The sequence below is a fragment of the Nicotiana sylvestris genome, chromosome 5 (genome assembly GCF_000393655.2).
Source record: "Nicotiana sylvestris chromosome 5, ASM39365v2, whole genome shotgun sequence".
NCBI lineage: Eukaryota > Viridiplantae > Streptophyta > Magnoliopsida > Solanales > Solanaceae > Nicotiana > Nicotiana sylvestris.
In genome coordinates this window covers 38962508-38989571 of record NC_091061.1, presented here as the reverse complement: position 1 = coordinate 38989571, position 27064 = coordinate 38962508, and the positions used below count along the sequence as shown (strand labels likewise).

The window sequence follows — 27064 nt, the reverse complement described above, 5'->3', positions numbered from 1 at the left end:
ATAAATATTTAAGTTTATTTATTCTCTTTAAAATAATTATAAGACCTTTGTACTATCCTTTTTGGTAATTTGACACTCAAAAGCACTTTTTAGAAAGATTGGCCAAACACAATTTGTTTATCAAATGTTACAAAAAATACTTCTTAAATAAATTGGCCAAACACAAACTATTTTTTTCTTCAAAAGTGCTTTTGGAAAAAGTACTTCTGAAAAAAATACTTTTTAAAATAAGCAGATTTTGACAGCTTGGCCAAACATGCTCTTAAACAGATAAAAAGAAATCACTTAATAATTTTTGTCTCTATTTGAATTTGAACTATAGTCTACAATATTTTACTCCGTATTATTGATCCCTAGGCCACAACGTTACGTGCCGGGCAACACCACCTTAAAATATTGTACGAGTTCGACCAAACAAAAAATTGTATGTCCAACATGTTTGGCCAAGATACCACTGAAAGTTTCTTATCCACTAAGAGCAATTTTGATTTAGTGCATGAAAAAACCAGCTAGCTACTACTGGTTAAATACATCTTGGGTAAGTTATCTACCAATAGTCTCTAGGGCATTCATGATTAGTTTATTTGATGCTGAGTTTTTCAAACAAATGAATATGACTAATTAACCACCCTGACCCCTATTCTTCATCAGTTTCTGGACACTAGCAAAAGGAACTATGAAAAGAAAACTGCAACGGCATTGAAAGGGCAGTCCGAGTCCGGTGCACAAAACATTCCGTATTCACGGTCCTAGAAAGGACCGCTCTCCAAGGGGGTGTGATGTAGGCAGCCTACCTCGATACAAACATCAGTGGTTGATTCCACGGCTCGAATACGTGACCTATATGTCACACGAAGACAATTTGATCGTTGCTCCAAGGCTCCCCTTAAAAAAACTGCAACGGCATGACAAAATATAATAGCCACCAAAGCTAGTTGAGGTGCATGTAAGCTGACGTGAAGACCACCATTATAAAACGATAATAATAACAATAATAAAGATGACAACCACCTAAGCTTATATATCCAAAGCTCCAAGTATTGAAACTTCTAGCGCGTAATGCATACACTATCTTAAAAACCTCAAACCTCAAATTATTCTAGATAAGAAGTTCTCATCACAAGTTCTAAAAAGCTGACTCATGACTTGGTTTCTGTGGGGTAAGTTTTGCCAATAGCGCTTTATTGTGACAATGCTCGGCATCAACAAAGTAGAAGTTTCCATTAGCCTTGAATGTTACGAAAGGTCTATTGGTTTCAGGAGGCCTGATATCGGAAAACTTAATCGTCTTTGGAATATAAGTTGCCAGCCAAGACATCATCTCCACTTCAAAAGAATCTGAACCTGGTTTCCACCTCAGTTTGTGAATATAAGGACTCACAAACCAGTGAAGCGCAGCGGTAGTAGAAGCACTGAAGACTATAACAGTACACGCAACTGCTCCCTTTAGTACCACATTCGAATCAGTAGACGTCATGAAGGTTATGACGGGGCCTAAAGATACAGAGAGGCAACAGGTTGAAAGGGAGAGAAGCTTCACTTTCTTGATCGTGTTCGAGATAGGACCATAGTACACAACTCCACCATCCTTTTCATCATTTCCAGCTTCTCCTCCTTTGCGAGGCCCTATGCTGATCTTGTTGTCCTCTTGTGTTGTTGCGGACTGAGATAGCCACCTTTTATGGACAGCAGCTGGCTGCGTCGCACAATTAAGGTCTGTTTTGGTACCACCGACAAGTGGCCAAGTTCCATAACTAGTATGACCACCTGAGAAAGTAATGGGGAACAACAAGCGGACGAGCACAATCATCATGAACAAGTCAACAAACAGATAGAGTAAATAAAACGAGAGGCAGAAACGGATGGGATGTTGCAGCAAGGTTTACAAAAATTTAGTAAACAATTTGATCTAAAAATTTGACAGATAAAGGGCAGCCTGTTGCACAAGGTATCTCGCGTTCACGCACGGTCCGGGAAAGGGCCGCACCATAAGGGGTGTGATGTAGACAGCTTACCCTAATGTAAGCATTAGTAGCTGCTTCCACAGCTCGAACCCGTGACCTATAGGTTATATGGAGACAACTTTACCGTTGCTTCAAGGCTCCCCTTCAAGCAGGGGAGACAACTTTACCATTTTATTTACTCTATCTGTTTGATATTCTAACATAAACAGAGATGCTGAAAATAAAAATTCACCAAGGAATGGTATGATAAAAGTGAAGAAAGGCCAAAATATACAATTTCATCACAAGAAAAGGCCAGAAAGAAAAGGAGCAAAGTCCAGCATTTGACAACCAGAAAGCAGAAAATTTAGCGTAGGAATAAAAATAAGTTAGAATTAGGGCTGAGAATCTACAATAATAAACTTCAGTAAACCAGAAGTTCCATTTATAGCTATTCCAAGTTTCACCTCAAAGAATCATGCTTTCCTTTCCGCAAATATGTTTCTTGAGAAATTTAGTGTCAAATATGAATATCATCAGGTAATACTCATGATCCTTCACAATTCCGAAATCCTAAAATGCGGAAGTAAAAGACTAGCGCATTTATTAAATGCAAAAACTGGAGTCATCAAACCAATTTCAATAGGAGGGCACAAAAAGATACAGAAGTAGTGGTAGCCTCGCTCAGTAGATCAGTAAATAAAAAGTTGTTACTTTCTCTCTTCAAAAACCTTAGAGCTATAAAAGCCCAATGACTTCATCTGTACTCAGGGACGAATGTAGCGCATAAGTTATGGGTTCATCCAGGTTCAATAGTTTTGGCTTGGATCACATATCTATTAAAACATTCACTAAATAAGTAATAATTGATTTTGAACCTAGTAAATCAAATGGTAGAACCTTGAACCCGAACCCGAACCTGAATCCATAAAATTTAAATCCTGAATTCTGTACTGACCCTGAAAGACATATTCCTGTCTGCTGAATTAAGCGTAATCCATTTCTCTTCTTATGAACATCAAACAAGGTGACCAATAAGGTAGTGGGGAACATCAAATATAATTTGAAACTTCTTAATTATGTAACCATGTGTATATAATTCGAGTTGAAAACATGCTGAAGGATACAGTGGCAATATACAGTAATTCTACAAGATTAACAGAATGGTGTTTCTTGCATACATTTTCTTTCCCTAGTGACCAACTATACATATAGACACAAAAAACTTATATAGAAGGGGGCAATTATACAGAAATGAAACTGGTAAAAAGAGCTAGAAGAGGATTAAACACAAAACCTGACTGGAAATTCATGGATTTTAGAGGATTCGCTTGAGATCGAACCAAGTGAAAAAGGACTCCTCTTGCCATTGTTCAATTCTGATGCAAAACCCACAACAGGGGATGTAGGAAGGGTTTTTGGGTTCTTTTGTCAGATAAAATAGCGACGGTTTGTGAACGTGAAAAGCAGCTGGGCATTTGGTCTAGTGGTATGATTCTCGCTTAGGGTGCGAGAGGTCCCGAGTTCAATTCTCGGAATGCCCCTTCATTCTTTTGACGATCCAATTTCTTTCATATTTTCTGATCCTAATTTCTTTTTATTATGGTGATATCCTAATTTGACTCTGCTCTTTTGGGTAGGGGTAAGATCTGAGTACACATTACCCTCCCCAGACCCAGTAATGAGATTTTACTGGATTGTTGTTGTTGTAAGAATTATCATCTAGTGTTTTTTTGGTATTTGAATCTTCGTTTTCAATCCTCCCATATTTTTCACCCTCTTCGATGATCTAGGTCACATTTTGGATTTTTTTGCTGCATTTTATATGATAATATTTGATAGAATAAAGTTTAAGATGTTGTGTTGCATTATATCTTATGGTAATAAAGAAAGTAAAATTAGCATACTTTCATTTCTTTCATTTTTCTCTTTATTTTGTATTATAAGATAATGGTTGAGAGTAAAAAGGTTAAGATATGAAATATGATTTTACCTTATATTCGTGGTACTAGAGGAGTAGTAAAAAATAATAAGTTAAATAACCAAACATTTGGTATTTTAAAGGCAAATGAAAGGCGAAATACATAAACAACCCCTCCAAGTTGTCCACAACGGTCAGTTGAACACCTCAACTGAGACCTTTTTCACGTAAACATACCACGTGTTTAAAAACTGAACTCAATAAACACCCAACCTCACCAGCCTCCGTCGCGTGTGTTACACCTCCGGTGTCTTTTATAAGAACGAATTAGAAGCTGACACATGGAAAAACAATAAGAAATAAATAATTAAATACATAAAACATAAAGGTAAATTTTCATCGTTTCTTCCGTCTAATCTCTCTCTCTCTCTCTCTCTCTCTCTCTCTCTCTCTCTCTCTCTCTCTCTCTCTCTCTCTCTCTCTCTCTCTCTCTCTCTCTCTCTCTCACCGAATAACCCATCTTCATCTCTTCAAAGGTGAATTGTTAGTGGTTATTTTCTAAAGGGAGCTTGCAAAGGTGAATTGTTAGTGGCTGTTGGAAAAAATGAAAACAATCAGATGTATCCCATTGCTTGGGCTTTGGTAGATCAAGAGACTACACATTCATGGAGTTGGTTCATCAACTATCTCAAAATAGATTTAGAGTTGAGGAATGGTGAAGATTTAACAGTAATGTCTGATATGCAAAAGGTACTGTAATCCATTTATTATGTTGTTTGTTTCTTACCATTATTATTTTTACTGATATTGTATCTCACTAATATTCTATGTTGTTGTTGTATTGATTAGGGACTGTCATCTGTTGTTGCTGATTTGCTACCCCTTGCTGAAAGAAGAATGTGTGCAAGACACATTTGGGCAAACTGGTAGAAAACTTGGAGGGGAGAGGAAAGAAGGGAGCAGTTTTGGAAATGTGCTAAGGCTCATTTTCAGGTAAAGTTAAGAGAAGAAATAAAGAAATTGGATGAATTAGGAAATGGTATTTGTGAAAGTTTACTATCCTATGATAAAAAATACTGGTGTAGGGCATATTTCAATAAGAATGTTAGATGTGATATTGTAGAAAACAACATGTGTGAAACATTTAATTCCTGAATTTTAAGTCCTAGGCATAAATCTGTCATCACTATGCTTGAAGAAATTAGGCACAAAATGATGAGTAGGCAAGTTGATATGATCAAGTTTGCTGAAATATGGGCTTTGATATATCACCTATGGTAAGGCTAGTCTTAGAGGAGAACAAGGAAATAGGAAGGAAGTTGAAAGTACAGTGGAATGTTGACACTAGATTTGAAGTGAATAAAGGCATGTATAGGCACACTGTTGATATACAAAAAAGAGAATGCGCCTGCAGATTATGGCAGTTAAGAGGTATACCATGTCAACATGTAATATGTGTCTTTTATAAGTTTGGGAAGGAAGCAGAAGACTATGCTGAACACTGGTATAGGAAAGATACTTTCCTGGTTGCTTACCGATACTATATTCAGCCAATTCCAAGCATACAAATGTGGGCTGAGTCTATCAATCCATCAATTGAGCCTCCTGAAGTTAAACCAATGCCCGGTAGGCCAAAAAAATACAGAAGAAATGACAAGGATAAACCAAAAAAGTGGGAAAAACTGTCAAAGAAGGGTGCTAAGACGTCCTGTTCAATTTGTCATCAAGTTGGTCACAACAAGTCAGTATGCAGTTTAAGGGTAAGTTTGATGACTTTCAATTTAATTTGTTTCCATTATTGTCATTGTTTTCATAGTAGTTTGATTAATGACTTAGCAATCATATACTAGGGACAAACAAGCACACAATCAAGCACACAAGTTGGTAGTCAAAGTAATACAACCCAAGCTGCAGGTACATCAACTACCACAATCCAAACTCCAAGGGCCTCATCTTCCTTGTGCGCTGAAACATCAAAGATAAGAAGGAACACACCATCAGTAAGAGGTAGGGGAAGAGATGGTGGAACTGGTAGGGGAAGAGGTGGAGGAGCTGGTAGGGGAAGAGGTAGAAGTTCAGTTGCCGGTACAACTGGTTCTGTTACATCTGGTTCTGCTACTGCCAGATCACTTGCTGCTTCTATTGGGAAGAAAAGAACCAGAAATTCTGGTTTTGGTTTGTACACAGACACACAAATAGGGACTAGTATCCTTAATGTAAGTGTGAGAAGTCAATATTAGTTAACTGTAATTTCTATCCTTATGCTTCTAGATGATTCATTATTGACTATAAGTATTTTCTAGCCTGGTAGGCCAAGTGAAAGAGTCATTTCAACTAGTGCAAACTTGATGAATGCTGCACAAACTAATGTAGATCTTGGATTTAGACCAAATGGTCTCAAGTGGAAAGGGAAAAGAGTTGTGACAGAGAATCAACTTCAAAAGCAAAGGGATGCTGCAGTTTCTAACAAAAAGATGAAAGTTGAAACCTCTACTTCATCTACACCAGTTGACTCTTGTCAAAGTCAAATTTAGGAAGAATTTTCTTGTATTTTGTTGGTCATGTGTATGAACCATATTTTGTGAAGTATTTTGAACCTACTAATGTTGGTCATTTGGTCATATGTATGAACCTTGTTTTGTGAAGTATTCTGAACCATTATTATGGGATGTATATGAACCTGCTTTTGTTAGTTTAGTACATTTCAGATTATTGAACCTGCTTTTGTTGGCAGTATAATTTATTGCTATTATGAGATCGAATTAGTCCACTTTTGCTTCAGCTGTCTAATTTTTTTGCAGAAACTAAAACACATTTGATCATTTGAAAAGTTCATCATACACATTGAAACTTTCAACTACATTGAATAGGAAACATTGCCATAAATCATAAACAACATTGCAGTAAAATAAAGGCGAAATACATTCTCATATACATATACCATACACCTAAATAATAGAAGATTCCCTCAAAAACCAAGTCACAATTACAATAACAAGTAGCCAAATCAAAATCCTCTGTTTCTTCATCAACTTCAACTTTTCTTCTTCATGATTTTTTACCCTCTTTAATAATCCATACATGAATTTGGTATAGTGTTCGGACAATTCAACATCATACTAACGAAAAAAATTGCATCCAGCATTGCCAGCTTTCCCAAATCTATAGCAATAAAATCTTCTACCCGGATTAAATGGTGACCACGAAAGTTTTAAAGTAGCAATTTGGCCACAGTTGCAATTAACAGGTTCCATTAAAATAGAAGAGGTAGAGAGAGAAGAAAAGAAATTTTGCTGCTTTGCTAAAGAGGAAGAAGATATACGCGGCTGGGTAGATACATTTTTAAGGTTGAATTTGGGTATTTAAATTAGGGAGTTCATTATGTGTCTTTTTGGAATTTCACAAAAAAACTGTTATTTTACCGTTGTAATTACCTACACACGCGCGATTCCGGAAGTGTAACACATGCGACGGGGGCTGGTGATGTCGGGTATTTATTGAGTTCAGTTTTTAAATATGTAATATGTTTAAGTGAAAAGGGTCTCAATTGAGGTGTTTAACTGACCGTTGTGGATAACTTGGATGGGCTGTTTATGTATTTCGCCCAAATAAAATTGTCAACTACATATAATTAGCTTTTACTACCAATAAGTTCATACACATCCTTTGATTTGACTGAGCATAAAATTTAAGAAAGAAATAAATTCAAAATTTTTGGTCTAGGCATTTATATTGCTATAAATTATTTTATTATGTTTAAAAATAAATTGTTTAAAGATAATATTTTTTCTAGACCAGACTAAAATAAGAACTAGAAATAACTATACTACACAACTACAAGAAAATTTTATGCTATAAAAATTTATACGTCTTTTGTACTTACAGTTATCACGCAGTTGTGGCGAAGGGATTGTAAGAAAAATGAGTAGATAATATTAACAAGGAAAAAATGAAAACAATAACAACTTATCGATAAATACTGTGTCGTGGCAAGTCACTGCCTTGAAAGCGATTTCGATCCGACTGAGTGCAAATCGTTAAGACCTGTCGCTCCCCAAGGTTCCACAGCACCTCCAAACACGTGCACTCATGGTTGGACGTTTGGAATTTGCACAAAACAATTGCCCAGAATTTGGTTGAAAACAGTTCCTAATATAAATAAGATGTTATAGCTATTACAAGAAGGAGAATTTAATTTGGGGGTTATGAAATAAACAGTTGCTACAGAATTCAAGTAAAGTAGCAAATAACGTTACAAATTCATTCCAAAAGAGAATGAATTCGGACATATAAGTAAGCTAAACAAATGAAGAAATAAATTTTAGCAAAATCAGATTTGATTTAGGCCTCACGTATATCTCTCGCGCGCGTGCGAGGGGGAGGGGGAGGGAAGGGGGGCAAATCGACCTGTTTTGCCTTTCGGACCAATTTCTCATGTGCGCGAGACCACTCCCTTTTACTAGCTCTTTACAAGCCTAACAAAGAACAATTCAATATAAAGAGAAGGAAATGGCATTCCACAACCAATGAGGGACACATTGTCTTTCACAAAAGACAAATAAGTAAAAAAGGAAAAGGGACAACCCTAAAATCTTTGGCTTTGCATTATCAAGATTAATAATACCAACAGGGATAGTGTAATATTTAGTTTGTAACAACTTACATTAAATTACTTGGTCTTGTACAAATATCAAGTGCAATTAAGCGTGTGTTTGATATGAAGAAAAATATTTTTCTAAAAAATATTCTTAGAAAATAAATAATTTCCTTTTTCGCAAGTATTATAGGGGGCAGAGGTGTAAACCGGTGGATTTTGGGGTGTGGGATCGGGGTTGCATTTGGAGGGAGTGGGGGTAGTGGTGTTGAGGTAGGCCTAAGGGGTCAAGGGCGGGGGAGAACGGGGTGCATGGCCAGAGGTTGAGGGTGTTGGGGTCCGGGTGTCTGTGGGTGTTGGGGACTTGTGGTGGGGGAGTAAGGGTTCGGGGGAGATGGGGTGCGGACAGGGATGGGGAGGAGAGAATTTTACTTTTTGCCAGCTCCTTAGTTGAGAAAGTAAATAAAATAATGTCGGGTTTATGACAATCTAACTTTTGAAAGACTAAACAATTTTCAAGCTCCCTTCCACCCTCAACCAATTAGGGTAAAGTGTTCATTCATACCTTCAACAGATAGCTCCAACTTAATGCGTTATGAGATTGTTTTAAACTATAATAAAAAGTAGAGAGGTAAATTTAATAATTTTCTTAAATATACTTTTCAAATGATAGAGCTGTCAATATGGGCAGGGCTGGGTTAGCCCAGCCCAGCCTACATGGGCTTTATCAATTAACAGGCTGGCTGGTTTAGCTCACCATTTTAATGGGCCTTATAATGGTCAGCCCACCCTAGCACTATGTGGGTTGCGGGCCCCACGGGTCGGCCCATCATTTTTTAAAATATAATTTCATATTTTTTCTTTAAGTTCTAACTTAAATAAAATAAATATTTAAAAGTTAAAAAAATCTTATTGGAAATATTTCACAAAACTTACTAACTTTTTATACTGTTCCAATATATCACAATAAACACTAAAAAAGTAAAAGGCGAGACTATATTTCATTCACGAAAAGTCAAAACTCAGAACAAACTATTCAAGAGAACGTGACGCTTATGTAATATCTAACACATCATCTTCATCAAACACATTTGAATCCGCTTGTGAGAAGGTTGTCTTAACATCTTCACTTTCATCTACATCTACAATTCGTATGCAATATTAATTTGTTATATATTAAGAATAATTAAAATTTTAAAACTAACTAACGTTTGAAGGCTTTTATCTTTTAATATGAAGAGCTTAATAAACTTTAAGCTTGAGATACTCTCCTTATTATTTTTTGTGTCATATATTTTTTATATTTTATATATTTTAAATATATATTTTTATTAGGCCCAAGGGACAGCCCAACCAACATCAGTTAAGCCTTACGGGCCACGAGCTTACTCAGATCTGACTTAAAAGCCTCGTTTTTAAATGGGCTCCAAAAATTGTAGCCAGCCCAGCCCTGCTAAATCACATGGGAGCCCATATTGCCGCTCTACGAATGAAGATAAAATAAGAGACTAGCAAAGGTATATAATGAATGGACATGGACAATAAAATCGAAAGTTTTAGAGGAGATGAGCAAATGGGTTTTTTCCCTTTTTATTATTTGACCCCACTTATTTTTAATTTTCAACAAAAGTAGGAGTAAGGGTCAAGAAAAGCCCGCGAAGAGACGTTCTTATTTGGCGTGTGGTCAACACAGCGTCATGTTTGCTCTTTCTCTCTCTCTTCTCTTCTTCCTCATCTACACATAAACTACTCCATCTCCCTTGCTCTTTTCCTTCCTCTCAACTCTCTCTTTCTTCACAAGATCTTTTCTTCTACTATTTGTCCTGAGGTACATTTGCTTTTCAAATTCACTACATTATTTATTACTACGTATCAACATTTGAATTGTTCAGGTAATTTCAGTTTGTGTTTTGCTTGATTTGGGTTGTTGATCGAATTTGTCAAGTGGGTATTAATTCTGATAGTTGTTGATTAATGAATTTTCCTTAAATAGACAAAATTCTGAAATTGGAAAGAAACGGTCCAAATGGACATGGAGGATTCATATAGCCGACTCCAACTAGTTTAAGATTGAGTCGTAGTAGTTACTCACTTGTTGTTATCTGGCAAATGGGTTTTGTTTTTAAGCTGAAATTGGATCTGTATTCATCTATGGTATAAGGAGTATCTATTTTAATCATAAAATCGTTTGCTTTTCTCTTGTTCTGTTATTTACTTTTTAGTTTTTTTTTTTTTTTTTTTTTTTTTTGTTGGTTATAATTACATATTGTAGAATGGATGCCCAGGAAATGGTTAAATAAAACAAATAATGTGTAGTTGCCCCAGTTAAACGTATATGGAGCAAGTTTCTTTGAAGGTTTTAGGTGTTAGAAAAATACTTATGGAGAATAGAATTTTAGCTTTAGGTGTTTCAAGTACATTGTCCTTAAAGATATTTCACTTACATAATGAATGATATAATAAAACGTACCCCGGGATTCAACAAGCTCCTCTGGTTATAAACTATAAACAGAAACAACAAAATTTTAAATAGAGAAAACCCAACTTAGAAGAGATAGGAGGACAAAATGAAGGAATTAAAGAAATCCGTATTTAGTTCTCCGAAAAACCATGTATAGGTGTTGCTCTAACGGCTGGTTTGGCTATTTTAAGTTAAGGGAAAATATTAAACAATAGTAAGTAATAAAAATAAGGGACACTTCCTTTTGTGATGCCCATTAATTTCCAACATTAGGTTTGCTTAAACCAACCTATGAGCTTTTTTTAATAGTTAGGCTAATACTTGTTATGATGAAAAACACTAATTAGATATTGTCCAAATTCAAAACTACTTGTTCAAACATTTTTGTTTGTAAGCAATATGTATACTTGAACTTGAACCTCATAATATTCTGGTTCTAAGACATATATGTACTTGAATCTATACCTTACAAATATAGGTTAAAGAATATGTGCGAGTGCATACTGAATGTTGCTATATCGGCCTTTGTATTCTGAAAACATCTTCAGCTGTTCTTCTATATTGCTATTTTTATTACCAGTTTGGCTTTATAAAGATCCATAACTGAGCTCCTCTATTATTTGAATAGAGATTTATGTTTTGTATATGATTTTAGTTGTGTTCTACAACTATTTGTGGATTCTTTTCTTGACTTCCTTAATGCTTGATGCCATAAAAAGAGTTGATAGCTTATGATTCTTCGTCCTCATGCTTGCTTTGGTAATTGGTATTTGAAGCTTCTGTTGCTAAAAATATCCTTTGATTTTTGTGTAGGTCATCCTTCTTCTTGTAAAATGGAGTTCTTTAGGAATACAAGTGATGACACTTCAAGTTTCAAGCAAGACATTGTTAGTTGCCCATTTTTAAGGAATATCAGTGAGCCGACTAATTTTTCCTTCTCAAGCTCCGTTGCTTTCCCCATTCCAGTAAGTTGTTAATTGTTCACTTATTTGCAGAATAAGTTTTTCTTGCATATTGATGAATTTATCTTGCTAAGGCCTCTCATTTTGTCTGCCATCAATCAGGGGCAGAGAGACAGTATAAGTTACGGGTTCGGTCAAATCTAATAACTTTTGCTTAGACCTAATATTTGTACTAGAAAATCCATTAAATATGTGTAAATATTCAATTTTAAACCCAGTAACTATAATATGCTATGGGTTCGGTGACAAGTTTAGAACCCATAAACTTCAAATTTTGGCTCTGCCGCTACCACCAATAGCATGGCAGAGCTACATGCACCCAAGGGGTGTCAACCGACACCCTTACACTGTTTAGCGTAGTAATTTTTAAAAAATATATGTATATATACTATATAATGACACCCTTTGACTTATTGGTGAGTTTATTTCTTTATATTTGACTCCCCTTAATGAAAATCATGGCTCCGCCACTGGGTATGACGATGTCTTGGTCATACTAAAACTGAAGTGATGTCTTTCTCACTATTGCCCTTGCACTTGAATCAGGTACGTGGAGGAAAAGGTCCTATATTTGAGGATGGTCCTAACTTTGACAGGGCATTCAGGCTTTTCCATGGGCAGAACGGTGTTGTTCCACTTTCAGGGACATTATCTATTAGTAATGAGAAACCAGATTCTGAACCTGCACCGTCTCAGTTCAACCCTTTGGCGGCAAAGGCAGCTACCATAAGCCTCTCAGGTTTTGGAGCTGGAGGAGGGCCTTTTGGTTTTGATTCATTCTCGGAGAAGTGGAAAAACCAAAAGAACTCCAAATCATCTAAAAGAGAATCTTCTTCACAGGTCCAATACCATTAATTATGTCTTTATTCTGCATCTGGCATGCTTTCTTAGCTGTTAAAATGGCTGAATTTCTTTTTAACTTAACAACAGCAACAACAGACCCAATGAAATCCCACACGTGAGGTCTGGGAAGGATAATGTTTACGCAGACGTTAACCCTTCCTTATGAAGGAAGAGAGTATATTTCCGATAGACCCTCAGCTCAAGAACAGTGAAAAGGACACAATAAACGAATTAATAATAACAATCGCAAGGAAATAAGACAGCGGAAGCAAATGGCACATCGTGTAGTAACAAAGATCTAGGAATACGAAATATAATTTTCGATTACCTTAACAAATCTTTTATACTGTGAAAGCATAAGCAGAGTTCACTTATATTTACTGCTAGCTAACCTTTTCTTTGTTTGTTTGTTTTTTCAGGGAGGAGACTCAAAACATGAAGCACCAAGCAATGAGTGGTTGCATAATGGAAATTGTCCTATTGCGAAGTCATACCGTGCCATGAGTAATGTCCTTCCTCTTGTGGCAAAGGCTATTCAGCCACCTCCTGGTGTGAAGCTCAAGTGTCCACCTGCTATAGTGGCTGCTCGTGCTGCTCTATCACGGACTGCCTTTGCGAAAAACCTGCGACCACAACCTCTGCCTGCAAAAGTACTAGTGATTGGTGTTTTGTGCATGGCAGCAAATGTTCCTTTAGGCATATGGAGAGAACATACGGAAAAGTTTTCTCCGTCATGGTTTGCAGCAGTACACGCAGCTGTGCCATTCATAGGCATTCTGAGGAAGTCTGTGTTGATGCCTAAGACGGCTATGGCATTTACCATTGCAGCATCTGTTCTGGGGCAAGTGATAGGGTCTAGAGCAGAAAGGCTACGGCTCAAAGCAGTTGCAGCGAGCGATTTGGTTCTGACGAAAAATGCTACTTCAGCGCACGGTCTACTAGTAGTTAACGGAGTTAGAGCCGGATACTGCAGCGAAATTGTTGCTTATAACAAGGTTCCTTTTCATGCCAGTTCCATTTCACCAGATAGTGTAGTTAGCTGATGTTTGGCATCTTTAATGTTATTTGATTAGTTTTATGCAGGTTGGCTGCTGATAAATTTTGTTCTTTACATTTTTAGCAGTCCATAGGGAAAAGTTCCACAATAGAGAGAAAAGTGAGAGGATGAGCACTATTCTTGTTTGGTGACAGTATATATATTACACACACATACACATATATATTTACGAGTAACAATGATATTTGCGATATTGTTTCCTGTGGCAATATACACAAAAGTGATTTTCTTCCTATGTTTTTTTTTATATGTCAGTATTGTTGAGTATTTGACGATAAGTTGATTCCTCCTCTGTTACCATCTAAAGTTAGTTGACTGATAAAAGATCATTTTACCTTCATGATGATTACTTGCAATAAGGAGAGTAAAACGAAGAAAAATAGGAATCTGAGTTGAAAGATAGTGGTTCCAACTTGCACTGATCAGTCTCACTTTTTAAACCCTCCATTGTTCTGTTATCTGTTATCCTATTTGTGAGCTTGCTCTCATCCAAAAAAAAATTGACAAAGAAATGAAGAAAAAAATGGAAAAAGGAAGGAAACTAGCATAGTAATTCTTGAACTCATATAAATGGGACTATCCCCTTGCACTGGCAACAAAGAAGGTCTAGTGTTATTGCTTGCTTCATGTACAACAGAGATGATCCACCACGGTGACCCAAACGAGCTGGCTGAGCATGTCTGAATGGACGGCCTCTATCATGCTGAAACTGACCTCCCGAAGGAACACCACCAAAACTACCAGATCCTCGAGGCCTCTTGGCCCCCCTCTCATCTCGCTCCTGGCGGCGAACTGATTCTATCTCTTTGGCAATGTTAACCGCCTTCTCAAAAGAAGCGCCAGATACTCTCTCTCTGGTCAGAAAAATCCACAGCTGATAAGTGAGGCCATCAACGAACCTCCTGATCCTCTCCCTATCTGTGGGAACTAGCCAGATAGCATGACGAACCAACTCGGAGAATCTCATCTCATACTGCATCACGGTCATATCCCCCTGATGCAGTGCTTGAACTGGCTGCACAACTCTTTTTTGCGGGAATGCAGTACATACTTCTCTAGGAAGAGAATGGAGAACTAATGCTAGGTAAGGGGCGCTGCACCAACAGGCCTACGCCTCTCATAAGCCTCCCACTAAGTGAAGGCAGCTCTAGAAAACTGAAAAGTAGTAAATGAGACCCCACTAGTCTTTAAAATACCCGCTATACGTAGGATCCTCTAACACTTGTCCAAGAAATCCTGGGCATCCTTGCCCTCTGTACCACTGAAAGTCAGAGGCTAAAGTCTACCAAATCTCTCCAATCGATGCTGCTCGTCATCAGGCATAACTGGAACCACAAAATCCTGAGCAGGTGCAACCAGCTGGGCTGGTGGTGCCTCCAGTGTCTGAAGTCCCTACACAACCTGCTCGGGTGTACGAGCGGTAGGAGTTTGAGTGTCTCCCCCGGACTGAGAAATAGATGATGTAGTAGAAATTGCGACCGCCTGAGCAATACTAGTACACACGGTCAAGATCTGAGCCAAGGTCTCCTAGAGACCCGGAATAACAATAGGCATAGTCGGTGCCTGAGCTGGTCCGAGCATCCCCTACTGGAGCCTGATCATAAACTGGGGCGGCTGGTGGATCTGCAGGTGCTGCCCTAGCTGCAGTACGGGCTACACCCCTGCCCCTACCACAGCATCGACCGCTACCTTGGCCTCTAGTGGCCCCAACTGGTGGTACTGGTGGTCGTCCGTCCTGATCGATAGCACGTGTCCTCACCATCTGTGAGAGAATATAATAACAGAAGTTTAATACTAGAATCAACAGATTCGCACGATAAGAATGTGAAGTTCTTCCTAAAGGTTCTGCAGCCTCCCGAAGATAAGTACAGACGTCTCCGTACTGATCCGTGGGACTCTACTAAACCTGCTCATGACCCGTGAGACCTATGTAACCTAGACTCTAATACCAACTTGTGATGACCCCAAAACCAACTCGGTCGTGATGGCGCCTATCGTGAAGCTAGGCCAGCCAACACATTTCCAAAATAATCCATATTTCATTTAAAACTTAAGTAAAACCATTTTTCCACTGAAATCCGATAAAAGGTATAAAGTAAAAATAAAAAACAAAGCGGAAAATACAAGCTCGACCTCGGGTGTCACTAAGTGGTGCCATGGAATGATCCAGGCTGCAATTCTCACGGTGCACGCCCACACGCCCATCACTTGGCATTTGCGTCACCTCAATATTAATCATAGAACACATAGTTCGGTGGTTTCGAACCCTCAGAACCAAGTTTGGAAGCGTTACTTACCTCAAGCCAAGCCAAAACTCTAGCCCGCAATTCCCTTGCCTCTCGGTTCGGCTTCCAAATGTCCCGAGTCTAACCAATATCAGTATATTATCATCAATATATGCTAAAGGAATGAAACCTATATGAAAATTGTCAAATTAACTCAAAAACCCGAAATTGGCCTAACCCGACCCTCGGGCCCACGTCTCGGAATCCAACAAAAGTCGCGAAATTAGAAACTCCTTTTACTCCCAAGTTCATACATACCAAAATTATCAAAATCGAACCTCAAATGGTCCCTCAAATCCCTAAAACTCTCCTATTTCAAGCCCTAATCTTCCAACTTTCTTCTCTAATTCCCACTAATATCATGATTAAACAATGAAAAAATGGTCATAAACACAAGTAATAAAGCTTAAGTAGCTTAACCAACTGATAACCCTTGATCCATCTTGAGAAATCACTGCCCAAGCTCAACTCTCGTCATCAAAAATGGAGAAACTTTGCAAAAATTCGTGAAGAAGACCTTTTTATACCTTCTACCCAGTGTTTTCCGCATCTACGGTCTTAGAGTCACTTCTGCGACGCCGCACCTGTGGAAAAACCATCGCAGGTGCGGTTTTCACTTAACCTTGGAAATCCCGCTTCTCGCTCTTGCGGTCTCGCAAGTGCGGTCCTTGTGCGCACCTGCGATTTTCCTCAGCTCCCCAATTCACCGCATATACGGTCCAATCTCGCTTCTGCGAGGCTCGCATCTGGGGTCCCCAATCCGCAGGTGCGGAAATGATAGAAGCAACAAAGTTCAGCTGCTTAAACCAAATCTCAATCCTTCCGTTAACCATCCAAATTCATCTCGAGGCCCTCGGGGCCTCCACCAAAAATACCAACAAGTCATATACCAATATTCAAAATTATTCCAACATTCGGAACACTCAAAACAACATCAAAACACCAAATCGACCTCAGATTCAAGCCTAAGAACTTAGAAACTTTCAAATTTCGCAAACGATGCCAAAACCTATCAAATCAACTCCGAATGACCTAAAATTTTGCACACACGTCAAAAATGACACTATGGACCTACTCTAATGTCACGACCCCAATCCCCGGTCGTGATGGTGCCCAACACGAGGCTAGGCAAGCCCGACCAATTCGTCACTCACAATCCCTTATTTAGAATTCATTACCAATTAATAGGATTTAATGCCAAATTAACATGATTATAACTCTGTAGTAATAGATAAACAGTACGGAAAATCCATAAAATATCAATATAAATCCCAACGATTTGGTGTCACGAGCCAAGAGCCTCTAATACAAGTCTGTGTAGCGACCTATACACAGAGTTGTCTAGAATGCGGAAAATAAAGAGGATAAGGGGAGAAATCGGGTCCTGCGGACGCCATGCAGCTACCTCGATGACTCCAGAATAAGCTGAACAGCAGTAGAAAGCTCAAACTATGCCTCCGGAATACCTGTATCTGCACACATGGTGCAGGGAGTAAAGTGAGTACTCCAACTCAGTGAGTAATATCAATAAATAATGACTGACGGAAAGAAAACTCGTAAAACATTACGCAGTTCTATATTAAAACAGTGAGAATATCAAAAACAACAACTGAATGAAGAAGTTAGTTAAAAGTCCTTTAAGCCAGTATTCATTTCATTTACATCCTCACGATAACCGAATTCATATTTGTACTGATGCGGCGTGCAACCCGATCCATATAGTATACTGCTGCGGCGCGTAGCCTGATATATATATATATACACACACACTACTGCGGCGTGCAGCCCGATCCAAGAATAGTCGACTGCGCTCACTGGAGGTGTGCAGACTCCGGAGGGGCTCCTTCAGCCCAAGCGCTATACTACTGCGGCGTGTAGTCCGACCCATATACTATTGCGGCGTGCAGTCCGATCCATATAATATACTACTGCGGCGTGCAGTTCGATCCATATCATATACTACTGCGGTGTACAGTCTGATCCATATAATATACTACTGCGGCGTGCCGTCCGATCCATAAAATATACTACTGCGACGTGCAGTCCGATCCATATAATATACTACAGCGGCGTGCAGTCTGATCCATATAATATACTACTGCGACGTGCAGTTCGATCCGCATAAATATATATACTGCTGCGGCGTGCAGCCCGATCCATAGCATATCAAATACCCTCACCATGGGGTTCTCGACCCCTCTCAGTCAATATAGACTTGGCCTCTCGGGCACACTAAGATAAGACGGGGTTCTCAACCCACACGTTACTCTCATTAGGATTTAACAATTTCTAAAGCTGGTTCATATTATGTTTATCAGTTAAGAACATGACTGAGGGTATGATTTCGACAAGAAAAGTGAGGTCAACCAATACAAATGCCCCCTAAGGGTTCTACAGATCGGCACAAGGCCCCAAACATGGCAACTAGCCTATAATATAATGATATTAATTAAGTCTGAGTCAAAAGTACAGTAGAGTCATCAAACGGGATGGACCGAGTCCAAATCCCCAGTAGTAACAGACCCCACGCTCATCATACAGCGGTCTCATCTCAACATAGCACCACGTTGTGCAAATCCGGGGTTTCAAACCTTCAGAACATCATTTATAACCATTACTCACCTCAAGCAGGCTGAAATCCTAGCTCGCTACTCCCTTGCCTCGCAAATCAACCTCCTCGAGCGTCGAATCTAATCAAAACCACAAGTAATACGTTACAATAGGCTAAGGGAATACAACCCAATCAAAAAGACTCGAAAAATATCAAAAATCACGAAGTTGGCAAAACCCGAGCCCCGGGCCCACTTCTCGAAAAATCAGAAAATGGACATCACCGGATTCCTTATCTCGCCACGAGTCTATACATATCAAATTTACCAAAATCCGAGCTCAAATGCTCCCTCAAACCCCCAAATTTCTATTTCAAAAGTCAAGCCCTAATCCTTCCATTTTTAATCAAATTTCCATGAATTTAGATGTTGAATCTACAATTAAAGGACTTTTCTAGGCCATAGGACTCACCTCCAATCGATTCCCAGTCAAAACCCTCTTCAATACTCGTCAAAAGCTCCCAAGGTTACTCAACAATGGAGGAAATGAGACTTGGTTCGCGGGTGAAATGTTTATTAAAACCCTTCTGCCAGCCCAGATTTTACTCTATGCGATCGCATCCAAGCCTCTGCGATCGCATAGCTCAACTTTCCCAGGCCTCCAAAATGTCCTATGCGAATGCAACCCCTTAACTGCGATAGCACTACTTCACCAATTAAACCTACGCGATCACATACACTACTCCGCGATCGCATTGAACAAAGTACCCCTCAGAATCTCAGGTCCATTTAACATTACGCGATCGCATTACTCCTCATGCGATCGCAATGAACAACCTCCTCAACCTATGCGATCGCATACCCTATTCCGCGATCGCATTAAGCAATCAGAACAGCCTTCCCCAAACCTTCTATGCGATCGCAATTGCACACCTGCGATCGAAGAGAACAAAAATGTTCTGCAACACTCAGCTGAAATCTGCAACTTCAAAAACCAAGATTGGTCCGATTGACCATCTGAAATCACCCCGAGGCCCCCGGGACCTCAACCAAAAGTGCCAACCCAATCTAAAACATCATTCAAACTCGTTCCAATCATCAAAAGACCACAAACAACACCAAAACCATCAAATTACATAGGATTCAAGCCTAAATTTCTTAAAAACTTCTTAAATACGCATTTGATCAAAACCCCGACCAAGACACCTCCGAATGATCTGAAATTTTGCACACACATCCAAAATCACATAACGAAGCTACTGCAACTCTCGGACTTCCATTCCGACCCCCGTATCAAAATCTCACCTACTAATCGGAATTCGCCAAAATACTAACTTCGCCAATTCAAGCCTAATTCTACTCAGGACCTCCAAAATCAATTCCGATCACACTCCTAAGCCACATATCAACCCCCGAAGCTAACCGAATCACCGGAAATCACATCCGAGCCCTCTAACTCAATAGTCAACATCCAGTTGACTTTTCCAAAACAAGCCTTCCTTAAAGAGACTAAGTGTCTCATTTCCTATCAAAACCAATCCGATTTAACTCTAACACACCGAATACCGATAACGAAACATGAAGAAGCATAAAATGGCGGAAACGGGGCAGTAACTCACGTGACGACGGGCCGGGTCGTCACATCCTCCGCAACTAAAACAAACGCTCGTCCTCGAGCGGGTCAAGAAACATACCTGGAGCCTCAAATAGGTGAGGATATCTGCTTCACATCTCTCGATCGGTCTCCCAAGTAGCCTCCTCCACGGGCCGACCTCTCCACTATACCTTTACCGAAGCGATATCCTTTGATCTCAATCTCCGAACCTGACGACCCAAAATAGCCACTAGCTCCACATCGTAGGTCAAATCATCATCCAACTGGACCATGCTAAAGTCTAAAACATGAGACGGGTCCCCAACATACTTCCGGAGCATAGAAACATGGAATACCGGATGCACACTCGACAGGCTGGGTGGCAAAGCAAGCTCATTAGCCACCTCCCCAATCCTCCGAAGCACCTCAAAATGCCCAATGAACCGCGGACTCAACTTGCCTTTCTACCCAAACCTCATAACACCCTTCATGGGCGAAACCTTCAGCAAGACCTTCTCACCAACCATATAGGACACATCTCGAACCTTCCGGTCCGCATAACTCTTCTGACGTGACCGAGCTGTACGAAGTCTTTCCTGAATCACCTTCACTTTCTCTAAGGCATCCTGAACCAAGTCTGTTCCCAACATCCTAGCCTCGCCAGGCTCAAACCAACCAACTGGAGATCTACACACTCTCCCATACAAGGCCTTATATGGTGCCATCTGAATGCTGGACTGATAGCTGTTGTTGTAGGCAAACTCTGCAAGCGGCAGAAACTCATCCCAAGAACCTCCAAAATCAATAACACAGGCGCGCAACATGTCCTCCAGTATCTGAATGGTGCGCTCGGATTGTCCGTTCGTCTGAGGATAAAATGATGTGCTCAACTCTACCTGAGTACCCAACTCTCTCTGCACGGCTCTCCCAAACTGCAAAGTAAACTGAGTACCCCTATCTGAGATAATAGACACTAGAACCCCATGCAATCAGACAATCTCCCGGATAAAGATCCCTGCCAGCCGCTCCGAAGAATAGGTAGTACATACTGGAATGAAGTGCGCGGACTTGGTCAGCCTGTCCATAATCACCCAAATCGAATCAAACTTCTTCAAAGTTCGAGGAAGACCACTCACAAAATCCATAGTAACTCTCTCCCACTTCCACTCAGGAATAATCATCCGCTGAAGTACGCCACCCGGTCTCTGATACTCGTACTTTACCTGTTGACAGTTGAGACACCGAGCCACATACCCTACTATATCCTTTTTCATCCTTCTCCACCAGTAGTGCTGCCTCAAATCCTGATACATCTTTGCGGAATCTGGATGGATGGAATACCGCGAGATGTGGGCCTCCTCCAATATCAACTCCCGAAGCCCATCCACATTGGGTACGCAAATCCGGCCCTGCATCCCCAACACGCCATCACCATCAATGGTCACATCCCTGGCATCATCATGATGAACCATGTCCTTACGGACAAGCAAATGTGGATCATCATACTGGCGCTCTCTGATGCGGTCACACAAGGAAGACCGAGAAACCACACAAGCCAACACCCGACTAGGCTCTGAAATGTCTAATCTCACCATCTGATTGGCCAAAGCTTGAACATCAACTGCAAAGGGCCTCTCCCCAACTAGAATGTACGCCAAACTCCCCATGCTAACCGCCTTCCGGCTCAACACATCGGCCACCACATTGGCCTTCCCGGGTGATACAAAATGGTAATATCATAATCCTTGAGCAACTCAAGCCACCTCCGCTGCCTCAAATTAAGATCCTTTTTCTTGAACAAATGTTGAAGACTGCGATGATCGGTGAATACCTCACAAGATACGCCATATAAATAGTGCCTCCAAATCTTCAAAGCATGAACTATGGCAGCCAACTCTAAGTCATGAACAGGGTAGTTCTTCTCGTGGGGATTCAACTAACGAGAAGCATATGAAATCACTCTACCTTCCTGCATCAACATACAGCCAATCCCAACTCTCGAAGCGTCACAATAGATGGTATAAGAACCTGAAGCTGATGGTAACACCAATACCAGAGCTGTGGTCAAAGCTGTCTTAAGCTTCTGAAAGCTCTTCTCACACTCGTCCGACCATACAAACGGAGCACCCTTCTGCGTCAACTTGGTCAAGGGCAAGGCAATAGATGAAAACCCCTGAATGAACCGGCGATAATAACCCGCCAAACCGAGGAAACTACGAATCTCTGTGGCTTAGGTCGGTCTAGGCCAACTCTGTACCGCCTTTATCTTCTTCAGGTCAACCTTAATACCCTCGCTAGATACCACGTGACCTAAGAAAGCCACTGACCCAAGCCAAAACTCACACTTGGAGAACTTTGCATAAAGCTTCTCCTCCCTCAATCTCTGTAATACCACTCGCAAATGCTATGCGTGCTCCTCCTGGCTACGCGAGTACACCAATATATCATCAATAAAAACAATCACGAACGAATCTAGATATGGCCGAAATACACTGTTCATCAAATGCATGAACGCGACTGGGGCATTAGTCAGCCCAAAGGACATAACAAGAAACTCATAGTGCCCATATCTAGTCCTGAAAGCAGTCTTCATAATATCTGAATCCCTGATCTTCAACTGGTGATAGCCTGAACAAAGATCAATCTTGGAGAATACCCTTGCCCCCTGAAGCTGGTCAAATAAATCATCGATACGGGGCAGGGGATACTTGTTCTTCACTATCACTTTGTTCAATTGCCTGTAGTTAATGCACATTCTCATTGTGCCATCCTTCTTTTTCACAAATAGAACCGGTGCACCCCACGGTGACACACTAGGCCGAATGAACCCATTATCCAAGAGTTCCTGAAGCTGATCCTTTAGTTCTTTCAACTCTGCCGGTGCCATACGATATGGAGGAATGGAAATGGGCTGAGTGCCCGACACCAGGTCAATACCAAAATCAATGTCCTTGTCCGGTGGCATGCTCGACAGGTCTGCAGGAAACACATCGGGAAATTCCCTCACAACTGGAACTGAATCAATGCTAGGAGTCTCAACTCCAACATCCCTCACAAGAGCCAAATAGGATATACAACCTTTCCCAACCATACGCTGGGCCTTTAGAAAAGAAATCACCCTGCTAGGCACATAGTCAGTCACGCCACGCCACTCGATCCTCGGAACACCCGGTATAGCCAAAGTGACTGTCTTAGCATGACAGTCAAGAATAACATGACACGGAGATAGCCAATCCATGCCCAGAATAACATCAAAGTCCACCATGCTCAATAGCAATAAATCAACTCGTGTCTCCAGACCACCAATAGTCACCAAACACGATCGGTATACATGGTCTACAACAATGGTATCACCCGCCGGGGTAGATACATGAACAGGTAAGGCAAGACATCCTCGGGTCGTACCCAAATGATGAGCAAAATATGAAGACACATAGGAATAGGTGGAACCGGGATCAAATAATGCAAAGGCATCTCTGTGGCAGACTGAAACAATACCTGTAATGATAGTATCCAAAGCAATGGCGTCGGATCTGCCTGGGAGTGTATAGAAACGGGCTTGACCGCCCCCTGATCGACCTCTCCCTCTAGGGCGACCCCTGGCTGCCTGACCTCCACCCCTAGCTGGTTGGGCGGGTGGTGAAGTAACTGGAGCAGAAGTCGAGGGCTGACCCCTCTACTGAGATGAGCTAGCAGCACGGCGAGGACACTCCCTCCGCATATGCCCGAACTCTCCACACTCATAGCAACTCTCGGGTGATGGGAACTGGGATTGAAGGGAACCCTCATGCCAGAATGGCTACATGATGCACTCGGCCTGAAAGAACCCTGAGCAGATGGAGCACAAGACGAACTCTGTGCTGGAAGAGCGCTAAGAGATGACTGACTCTGCTGAGAACCCTGATAACCACATCCAGAAGATCCACCTCGGTACTCAGGTCGAGCTGACTGAGCGGGCTTGAAAGAACGACCCCGACCCTGCTGGAACTGGCCCCTCGAAAGAGCGCCACTGAAACTGCTAGAACCTCGAGGCCTCTTGGCCTCCCTCTCCTCTCTCTTCTGACGGTGAGCCGTCTCAATATCACGAGCAATATCAACTGCATCCTCGAAGTAAATACCCAGAACTCTCTCTCGAGTCATCAGAATACGAAGGTGATAATTAAGACCATCAACGAACCTCTTAATCCTCTCCCGATCAGTCAGAACTATCCATGAGGCATAACGAGCCAACTCAGAAAATCTCGCTTCATACTGAGACACAGTCATATCTCCCTGGCGAAGCCACTCAAACTGTCTACGCAGCTCCTCCCTTTGAGACTGCGGTATCCACTTCTCCAAGAAGAGAGTGGAGAACTCCTGCCAAGTCAAAGGTGTTGCACCTGCCGGCCTACGCCGCTCATACGCCTCCCACCAAGTGAAGGCCGCTCCAGTAAACTGAAATGTAGTAAAAGCCACACCACTGGACTCAAGAATCCCTGTTTTCCGAAGCATACACTGACACTTGTCGAGAAAACCCTGGGCATCCTCGCCCTGAGCACCACTAAAAGAAGGAGGCTGAAGTCTACTAAACCTCTCGAGATGACGCTGCTCATCGTCTGGCATAACTGGAACCCTGTACTCCTGAATGGGTACCACTGGCTGAGCTGGAGGTACCTCTGGAGTCTGTAATCCCTGCACTACCTGCTCAGGTATGCGAGCAGCGGGGGTCTGATTGCCTCCCCCGGCCTGCGAAGTAGCTGCTGCTACTATGGTGGCTGAAACCACCTGATCCAGGCCCGTACAAACTGTCAATATCTAGGCCAATGTCTCCTGGAGACCCGGTATCACAATGGGCATAGCTGGTACCTGCACTGGTGCTGCTGGAGCCTGGTCCTAAGCTGGGGCAACTAAAGGATCCACAGGTGCTGCCCCTGCTGCTCTGCCTCTACCACGACCACGACCGCGTCCACGGCCTCTAGTAGCCTCAGTAGGTGGTACTAGTGGTCGTCCGGCATGTCCGATAGCTCGAGTCCTCACCATCTGTGAGAGAATGGAATAAAGAGAAATTTAGTATTCGGATCAACAAGTTCGCACGACAAGAATTTCAAGAATGGGGAATTTTCCTAACAGGTTCTGCAGCCTCCCGAGGATAAGTACAGATGTCTCCGTACCGATCCGCGAGACTCTAATAAACCGGCTCAAGACTCGCAAGACCTAGTAACCTAGGCTCTGATACCAACTTGTCACGACCCCAATCCCTGGTCGTGATGGCGCCCAACATGATGCTAGGCAAGCCCGACCAATTCGTCACTCACAACCCCTTATATAGAATTCATTACCAATTAATAGGATTTAATTCCAAATTAACATGATTATAACTCTGTAGTAATAGATAAACAGTACGGAAAATCCATAAAATTCGCGGGTGAAATGTTTATTAAAACCCTTTTATCAGCCCAGATTTTACTCTATGCGATCACATCCAAGCCTCTGCGATCGCATAGCTCAACTTTCCCAGGCCTCCAAAATGTCCTATGCGAACGCGACCCCTTAACTGTGATCGCACTTCTTCACCAATCAAACCTACGCGATCGCATACACTACTCCGCGATCGCATTGAACAAAGTACCCCTCAGAATCTCAGGTCCATTTAACACTACACGATCGCATTACTCCTCATGCGATCGCAATGAACAACCTCCTCAACCTATGCGATCGCATACCCTATTCCACGATCGCATTGAGCAATCAGAACGGCCTTCCCCAAACCTTCTATGCGATCGCAATTGCACTCCTGCGATCGCGGAGAACAAAAATGTTCTGCAACTTCAAAAACCAAGATTGGTCCGATTGACCATCCGAAATCACCCCGAGGCCCCCGGGACCTCACCCAAAAGTGCCAACCCAACCTAAAACATCATTAAAACTCGTTCCAATCATCAAAAGACCACAAACAACACCAAAACCATCAAATTACATCGAATTCAAGCCTAAATTTCTTAAAAACTTCCGAAATACGCATTTGATCAAAAACCCGACCAAGACACCTCCGAATGATTTGAAATTTTGCGCACACATCCAAAATCACCTAACTAAGCTACTGCAACTCTCGGAATTCCATTCCGACCCCCGTATCAAAATCTCACCTACCAACCGGAATTCGCCAAAATACTAACTTCGCCAATTCAAGCCTAATTCTACTCCGGACCTCCAAAATCAATTCCGATCACACTCCTAAGCCACATATCAACCCCCGAAGCTAACCGAATCACCGAAAATCACATCCGAGCTCTCTAACTCAATAGTCAACATCCAGTTGACTTTTCCAAAACAAGCCTTCCTTAAAGAGACTATGTGTCTCATTTCCTATCAAAACCAATCCGATTTAACTCTAACACACCAAATACCGATAATGAAACATGAAGAAGCATAAAATGGGGGAAACATGGCAGTAACTCACGTGACGACGGGCTGGGTCGCCACATCTAATTTTCGAAATTCCATTCCGACCCCGATATCAAGATTTTCACTTCCGACCGGAAAATGCCAAATTTCCAATTTCGCCAATTCACACCTAAATCTACCACGGACCTCCAAACCACATTCCAAACGCACTCTTAAGCCAAAAATAACCTAACGGAGCTATCCGAACCATCAAAATTCACATCCGAGACCTTCTACACATAAGTCAACACCCGGGTGACTTTTTCAACTTAAGTTTACTCAAAAGAGACTAAGTGTATCATTCCTCTCCAAAACCACTCCGAACCCGAATCAACCATACCAATACCACATAATACAACTGAACAACACATAAAGAAGCAGAAATAGGGGAAACGGGGCTGAAATTCATAAAACGATCGGCCGGGCCATTAC

The 27064-nt window shown here is 41.2% G+C and overlaps 2 protein-coding genes and 1 non-coding gene across 4 annotated transcripts; 2 read left to right on the top strand and 1 right to left on the bottom strand.

Moving 5' to 3' along the window:
• Window positions 1–969: 969 nt before the first annotated feature.
• Window positions 970–3353, bottom strand: LOC104244331 (uncharacterized). Its single transcript, XM_009799739.2, has 2 exons — window positions 3241–3353; window positions 970–1767 (listed from the first exon to the last, which is right to left on the bottom strand). The coding sequence occupies exons 1-2, from the start codon at window positions 3311–3313 to the stop codon at window positions 1127–1129; spliced, it is 714 nt and encodes a 237-aa protein (XP_009798041.1). The 5' UTR covers window positions 3314–3353; the 3' UTR covers window positions 970–1126.
• Window positions 3354–3415: 62 nt separating this feature from the next.
• TRNAP-AGG (transfer RNA proline (anticodon AGG)) lies at window positions 3416–3487 on the top strand. Its single transcript has one exon. It is a non-coding gene; the product is annotated as a tRNA-Pro (tRNA).
• A 6628-nt stretch (window positions 3488–10115) lies between these two features.
• LOC104244330 (uncharacterized) lies at window positions 10116–14014 on the top strand. Of its 2 annotated transcripts, none has more exons than XM_009799736.2 (4): window positions 10116–10286; window positions 11733–11884; window positions 12428–12721; window positions 13144–14014. In XM_009799736.2, exons 2-4 carry the CDS (start codon window positions 11753–11755, stop codon window positions 13765–13767), a joined length of 1050 nt encoding a protein of 349 aa, XP_009798038.1. In that variant the 5' UTR covers window positions 10116–10286; window positions 11733–11752; the 3' UTR covers window positions 13768–14014. The 2 variants fall into 2 exon arrangements, with proteins under 2 accessions (XP_009798038.1, XP_009798039.1); XM_009799737.2 differs by having other exon boundaries at window positions 10133–10350.
• Window positions 14015–27064: the final 13050 nt, after the last annotated feature.

Coding starts and splice junctions, on each gene's coding strand:
- LOC104244330 (XM_009799736.2), top strand. CDS start 11,753: ATGGAGTTCTTTAGGAATACAAGTGATGACACTTCAAGTTTCAAGCAA. Junction 11,885..12,427: donor CCGTTGCTTTCCCCATTCCA/GTAAGTTGTTAA, acceptor CACTTGAATCAG/GTACGTGGAGGAAAAGGTCC. Junction 12,722..13,143: donor AAAGAGAATCTTCTTCACAG/GTCCAATACCAT, acceptor TTGTTTTTTCAG/GGAGGAGACTCAAAACATGA.
- LOC104244331 (XM_009799739.2), bottom strand. CDS start 3,313: ATGGCAAGAGGAGTCCTTTTTCACTTGGTTCGATCTCAAGCGAATCCT. Junction 1,768..3,240: donor ATCCATGAATTTCCAGTCAG/GTTTTGTGTTTA, acceptor TTACTTTCTCAG/GTGGTCATACTAGTTATGGA.